The following is a 7,426-nucleotide window of genomic DNA, read 5'->3' on the forward strand; positions in this document are numbered from 1 at the left end:
AATATATATATATATATATATATATATATATAATATTCAATTATAGTACGTTGTATTTCATATTAACTCTACATTACTCGCGTAAAAATCATTATAAAGTTACTTATAAATCGAAAACTTTTGGTAGTCATTAATATATACACATTCATACACGTCAAGCAACATTATATGATAATTTTCATAGGTATGATTCACCTATAATTAAATATTAGTTCCTGTCGCTATTGCTCTATAATGACTTTCTTTTGTTCCTTATGATTTCTCCCCTGTTCTCTGCTATCAGCAGCATCTCATTTATGACGTTATCCAACAATTGCGCAAAGATTTTCTTTTTTCTAAATATTATACTTCGCGATTCTTCGTTCGTCCAGTATAATGCAACGTGTGAACATGTACATGGTCACGTATATATATGTATAGTCACGGCTTCGATAACCCGAGAATGTCTGTCTATATATATAAGTGCAGAGAAACGACGTGGCGTGACAGACCGTTAACAGCGCTAGGTGCAATATTGCCGATCGCCGGTGCACGTGAAATAAGACAATATCTGCTTGTATACGACGTGATCTAACCGGATCTTTGCGCACTTACGCGGAGGAAAAAGCGGCTCCACTTTCCCATCTAGTCTGCTATTGACCGGCGGAGATCCAGAGTTTGAACAGACCTCGGACGAAAATGGACGGGAAAATCTGTTACGTCATATTGATTATTTCATTGTGGGCCAGGTTAGTTCTTCTCGTTAGAAATAGTCAATTATTCTTTCTTATTTATTCAACAAAAGCTGTGTTCCAAATTTATCGCCAACACTGAAAATTTATACTTTACGTTATGTGCATAAATTTTTAACACTGTGACAGTGAATTTGAGAATAAAACCGAAGATACCGGATGTGCAATCAAGACTGATCTGTCTCGTAAATTAAGCAGACTGATCAAACAAGCACTAGGGTAAACACGGTATATACGCCGCACCTATCGAAAACTTAATTTATCAATTATTATTTACTATGTTTAAAGTAAATTAATTATATAAATAGAATCTTTGTATCATCTACTACTGTAAAAAAAATATTAGAAATCTAAAATAATTTATTTTCCATATTAAAAAGTAACTTTTTCAAACCCCTGCATTTTTGCCATTTATCCCATGGGGGGGAATAATATGGCCACTCATATATAATTCATAAGAAAATCACAAATAATCTATAAATAAGATGTAAAATGACGACGTAACTTGCATTGTTTATTAATATATGACAATTTTTATTGTTCAAAATGAAAAATGGAATACAAATAGGACTTAACACAATTTTTTAAAATAGCTTCAAATCTTTGAAAATAATCTTTAAACGTTTAAGATTTATCAACATTTATGCATTAATGCAATGTATAATTGTTAGAATTAACAAAAACTTCTTAAATAGAGCGTCTGTGCTGCGGCACAGCATCCCGCTCGCTAAAAATGCCGTATATCCCAAATAGATGGGATATATATGACAACTAATTAAACAAACAATACAGGAGCAAAGCACTTGTATTTTGCTATACAACATGCTTTACTATTCCTCTACACATATGTATTGCAAAATAACCACTAAGTCTTTTACACGCTCTATAATAATCATTTTATGTAGATTATAAATTATGATGGCACTACTTATTACAGTAAAAAATCGATTTAACTCGCAATAATTTCATTAATATTAACAGTGAAGAACTGAAATCATAACATAATACTAATATACCATAAAGGCATGTAACAAAGTAATTGACGGAAACTTATCCCCACTCCTTCTATTTTTTCTGACTTCTGCGGCGTATTTGCTGACGCGGCGTATATACCGGGTTTACCCTAATATAAATACGAACGAACAACTTATATCGCGAAACGCATTAAAGTAAATTGTTTGCGAACTTATCTACTTGGTCTGAATTCAGTTTTAAACGATAATTATAAATTGTCAAACTATTTCCTGAATACATCTCGTATTTAGTATCTGCGCCAATGATAACAGAATTTAATTATATAGTTACGTTCGTATTTATTCATGGTCAGCGTATATGAATCATCGCCGCGTTTTACAAATGTGCGAACTATACTTGCCACAATTGCAAATACGTGTCTAGGTTCCTAACAGTTCCTATTATAATTTTTTTATTTTACAGTGTACATCTGGGAATGACTGCCCCTAATTGGTCGAAAGATTTAAGTGAAAGTTTGGAGTCATTGAATCATAATCTCCATGAATATATAACTAAACTAACCCAAGATATGAATGAAAATATACAGAATGTACTGGCAGAAGTCAATAAAACAATTGAGAATCTATCAACAGGTAATCAATTACAGAATATTTTATATTTTATAATATTTACTAATTTTTTTTATTATGATAAAATTTACTCGTTCTGTTCTTCCTTTGTAATTAAGAGTAATGAGAAAGTATCCTTTACTACATACTCATGGATTATTACTGCGCTACTGCGCTATGAATTTTTCAATGATCGATTTTACTATTTTAATTAATTGATTTGCAACATTATAATAAGAGGAAGAAAGCGAGAATGCCACTATGAAGCAATATTTTGTATAATTGGCTCTTAGCACTTCAATTATTCTATTTTGTTTTATACTTATAGAGCCTTATTATTATTTATAATATTTACTAATGTTTATTTAATTTAAGAACTGCATCAATATGTAATAAATAATTATACACTTAATAATAATTGAATTTTTATATATTTTTAATTTAAGTGAATATAGGGGTAATCAAAATGTTCAAAAAATTTTAAAAATAAACATTTAAATCTTCGTCTTATTTATATATATTATATATATATTTTTATGCAACTAATAAATCTAAAGAATATAATAGAAATCATAGCAATAAATTTATGCATACACCGAAATCATAAAATTAAATAGATGAATTTTTCATTTTATATTTATGGTATACTTGTTTAATCGTTGATACTTTTGAGCTTAATTTAATATCATTAATACGTATAATTTTATCTAATATATATTATTTTAAACTATCTAAATCAATATACACTATTTGAATAGTTATTTTCTCTCATTTTACATTCGGAAAATCTCGGAGCATCGATCTCGTAATATAATGTGTAAAAATTAATTTTCTTAAGTTGCCCCTCACACTCTCGAGAAAGTGAGAGGTCTCAATACATTTGCATAGTAGTTTGCGCTTAAAGGTATTCTTTATCGTTATAAAAGATAGAGAAACGGAGATTCCAAAATCGCATCTTGTTCGCCGCGTATAGTCGATCCTTTCACTATCGGCCGTGATACGGAGCAGATACTTAGCATTCTCTATAGTCTCAAGGCGGCTGGTATTGTTTTTCCGTTCATTCGACCCGTTAATTCGTTACTGACGTTTAATTTCGCGTAACGCGTATCTATGCAATTAGCACATAGCTATGAGCGTATCCAATCAAATAACGTTATCGGCGATTAGTATCGATAAAAATTTAATCGCCGTAATACCTGCTTGAAATCGATCGGTCCGACAATTGATGACATTGTAATTTAAAAGCAATTAGTCCAGAATTATACAGGGTGTCGTAAAGCTGCACTGTTGACACAACAAAATTCTATTGTAATATTACGCTACTGCTGATAATTTAACTAAATTACAATTTGTAAAATAATGTCTCCTTTTCCTAAATAAAAAATATCAAATTTCTTCCAATGATTACATATTGATTGATGGATCACGCGCTGATTGTATAATCAAACGTAAAGCAAACGTAAATGAAAGAGAAGATAAAACTTAGGCATCAAAATTTTTTTACAGAAGAACACCAAGTAATAACAAGTGGCGGCGCCAACGGCCTAATTGTCCAGCCTGTAAATGGTGTGACAAAGATAATTATGAGCTATAGGACACCAGATGGAAAACAACACTACACTGTTGTTGAAGAACTAATCGATGGAAAATATCGGTATCACGACGAAACTGTTTACAATCCAAATACTAACACTACCGAAAAGATTCGCTGGAAAGAAAACCTCTCAACTGGTCATCGTGAATATCTCTCGAATGAGAAATAAAACAATGTTTTTATTTTCAAGTTCTATTTTATAATATACCTACAATTTACTTTACTTGACTCTTTATTGCACAAATTTTTCTGTTGAACGTATTTGGCTGAATTTTAGTATACGGACATTTTTGGAGTTGCTGATTACAAATCTTAAGGGGTAATGGCACCTTGTGTGCCGAAAAAGTAGGGTCATTTTTCGGAATTTATTATGAAAGAATGAAAAGATTTATTAAAAAGCGGCTTGGTGCATATAAAAGTACATATCTTTAACTACATAAAAAAATTTTTTTCAGATTTTTTAAAAACAAAATGGCGGCGTATCAGCTTTCGCAGTAGGGCACTTGACTTTCCGCTGACCGCATCGGGCGTACCGCTACAGGTCGCAATTTTGCACCTAGAATAAAAACCAACATTTTTTCTTAAAATATAGCCCAAAATCTAGTGCACATCGTAGGATTTTGCCGAAAAATTGTTTTCAAAAGAAATGGCATCAATTTGTATTTTTGTTGTATTTTTTATCAAAAAAATCGCTCGAAAGTTGGCTGTAGAATCGTCAAATTTTAATTTTTAGAAAAAATTCTACGATGTACACTAGAAAAACATGTTTTGAAGCTACAGTTAAAATTTCAAGTCAATCGGATAAAAATTGTAGACGCTAGAGGTACGCCCGTCTTGAAAAACATGGTTTCGAGAAAAACGCGTTTAAAGTTTAAAGTAGTAGAATTTCAATGAAATTTGTATTTTACCTTTAATCTGCGATGCCTGCTCCATACAACTGGCCTTCCAAATGAAGATTGTCTTCGTCTTCATAATAGATACAACCGATATATAAAAGAATATAGATCACAACTGTACCGATCTCGAGTGCACTGAAAATACCTACAATTCGGCTCTACGACTATGCTCGGAAAATCGAGTTTCGAACCCTTTACATTATTTCCCCCCCTATAATCATGTTTGCATATCATTCTTGGATAGTTTAGGGAGTGTTTAAGTCAATAAAAAAAAATTGGAAAAAAAAATTTACAAGGTGCCATTACCCCTTAATCATGTCTGATCACAAATCTGAACGTCATATAAACATACGTTACATAATTTGCTGAAATGACTGGAATTTAGTCAAAACGTCCGAAAAGGAAATAATATTGTATTGCTTTATATGTATAATTATTGAATATATAATGTTAGCACATCATTAACCGTACAGTTTTACTCTTGCCTGTTTATTTGATTATTTTTTAGTTTTAATCTCAAAAGTACCTACTGTCATACTTATATATAATTTACACAGGCTGAAACATTATGCATCAATTACAATATATTAGTTTTAATTATTGTAAAATTTTTGACATTTTAAGTCAAAATTTAAAAAATCAAAATGATATATTCGATATGGCAGTTAAATTGTAAAGAATTAACTATGGCTTATGCGTGTAAAATTTTTTGCATAAGATTATTAAAACATTATAAAGAATATTACAAATATTAAGTACATAAAAAATAAGAATATTAAGAATTTATGTTCCATTAATACCCGAAATCAACATGCCTTAATAGTAGTCACATTGATCTCCATTTTGAATCTGCTATTTATGAAAATTTACTAATTATGAGTGAAATCAGTGATATCGAAAACATTAATATAGAAATTTTAAATTATATTATTACTTTTTTATTCCAGCATTTCTTATTCAAAAAAATGCTAATTTTGATTGATTTTTATTTCTAACTTATATTTACTGCAAAATAATTACATATTTCTGTAATTCATGTATACATACACGTCTTATGAATATGACAAAATATAATATAAATCAGTTATCAAATATATAAAAATTAAAAATATACAAAAACTGGGGCGAAAAAAGTATATTTTCTTCAGACACACTATACAACAAAAAGTTAAAACTTTGTATAAATTAAACTAATTTGTTTATAACACTAATTAGAGAAGAAAAGAGAATAAAGCTATCAAGTTTTTGTAAACAACAAAATAAATAGTAAAAGAAATTATGAATTATGAAAAGCAGTATACTATTGAATACTTATTTATATTAGAATTTTATGCAATGTCAGAAAAATATGTTTTTCTCAATGTGGTGTTAAAAAGATCAATAACGCAGCGAAATATGTTTGATAAGCACTTTTGCTTGCTTCTCAGAATATCGTTATCTGTCGGAGAACGCAAACCGATCGTAAAGTGCGACAGTAAAATTGTGAGTTATGCGGTGGGGAAAGTCACACAATTATTAAGTTGAGCAAAACGACGGAAAAAACACAGTTAATTTTTTATTATGAATTTATAAAAGGGCGTTTGAAATAACAAATTAAAACATGTGATAATGTGACGTTAGTAGCTTTGTGGTATCAATATCAATACCTGTTCCTTACGGTTTCTTACTATGTATGTTCAGCTGAATAAGCACTTGTTACGACAAAGAAAATTCTGTCACTTGTGTACTTGGTGACAATACGAATAAAGCCCTTCATCGTTAAAAACTCTTAAACGTTTTTATGTGCTTCTCAATAAAATTGATTATCTATTACTTAATAAAATTGCTTTTATTGTCAGTATACCATTCTATTATTTCTTTTATTATTTCTTTCAAAACAGAGAAATTTAGTTCTATAAAAAAAACATTCTTAGCATAGAGAATAACTAGAAATTATACTTAAATTACATTAATTGCAACCATTTTTTTTCAGTGCGTACAATATTAAAAAGTTAAAATCAAAAGTTACAAATACCATGTAAAACTGCGATATAAATTTCCGTTCTTTTTATTATCTGTATTTAGAGTTTTATGCTAAAAGGGATATTTAATAAACGATTAAACGCTATTATGACAGTAGTTTACGTGACAGTGATATAACTGAATACTTTCACGCATTTTTCATATACGCATTTCTATGAAAGCGCTATAAATGCTGAAGGATGGCCTTGTTGTGTATTTTTTAATATACAGGAAACCTATCATTTAACCTTAATAAAATACGAAGTACCGAGAAGAACGGTCGTTTCAATTGAGAAAGGCGAAGAAAAGCGATGAATAAAAAAACGGGCATAAATTTGCACGAGAAAGAGGTTTGACCAATAAAGAATCATTTGTCACGATATATGACTACGAAATTTTCAGAGGAGGATATGGGTGGGGTACCGCATTCGCGTTTCGACGCACATACATACATACACATATATATTTTCATGCAATGGCGTCGAAGCTGTATCTGACAATAAAAATGTCGTTGCCTAACCCATAATTATATTTGTGCCATTATCTGTAAAAATATATTATGTGTATATATATCATGTTTATGTTTTTGATATGTCTGTAATTGCTTGGCGAGAATGTGCT

At 30.0% G+C, this 7,426-nt stretch overlaps 1 protein-coding gene across 1 annotated transcript; it reads left to right on the forward strand.

Annotated features, from left to right (window-relative positions):
* Positions 1–516: 516 nt before the first annotated feature.
* On the forward strand, positions 517–5,274 carry LOC108776618 (uncharacterized). The gene is made up of 3 exons (XM_018543289.1): positions 517–728; positions 2,169–2,338; positions 3,821–5,274. The coding sequence occupies exons 1-3, from the start codon at positions 679–681 to the stop codon at positions 4,075–4,077; spliced, it is 477 nt and encodes a 158-aa protein (XP_018398791.1). The 5' UTR covers positions 517–678; the 3' UTR covers positions 4,078–5,274.
* The last annotated feature ends 2,152 nt before the right edge of the window (positions 5,275–7,426 follow it).

Source organism: Cyphomyrmex costatus, unplaced genomic scaffold (assembly GCF_001594065.2).
Source record: "Cyphomyrmex costatus isolate MS0001 unplaced genomic scaffold, Ccosl1.0 scaffold365, whole genome shotgun sequence".
NCBI classification, from domain to species: Eukaryota; Metazoa; Arthropoda; class Insecta; order Hymenoptera; family Formicidae; genus Cyphomyrmex; species Cyphomyrmex costatus.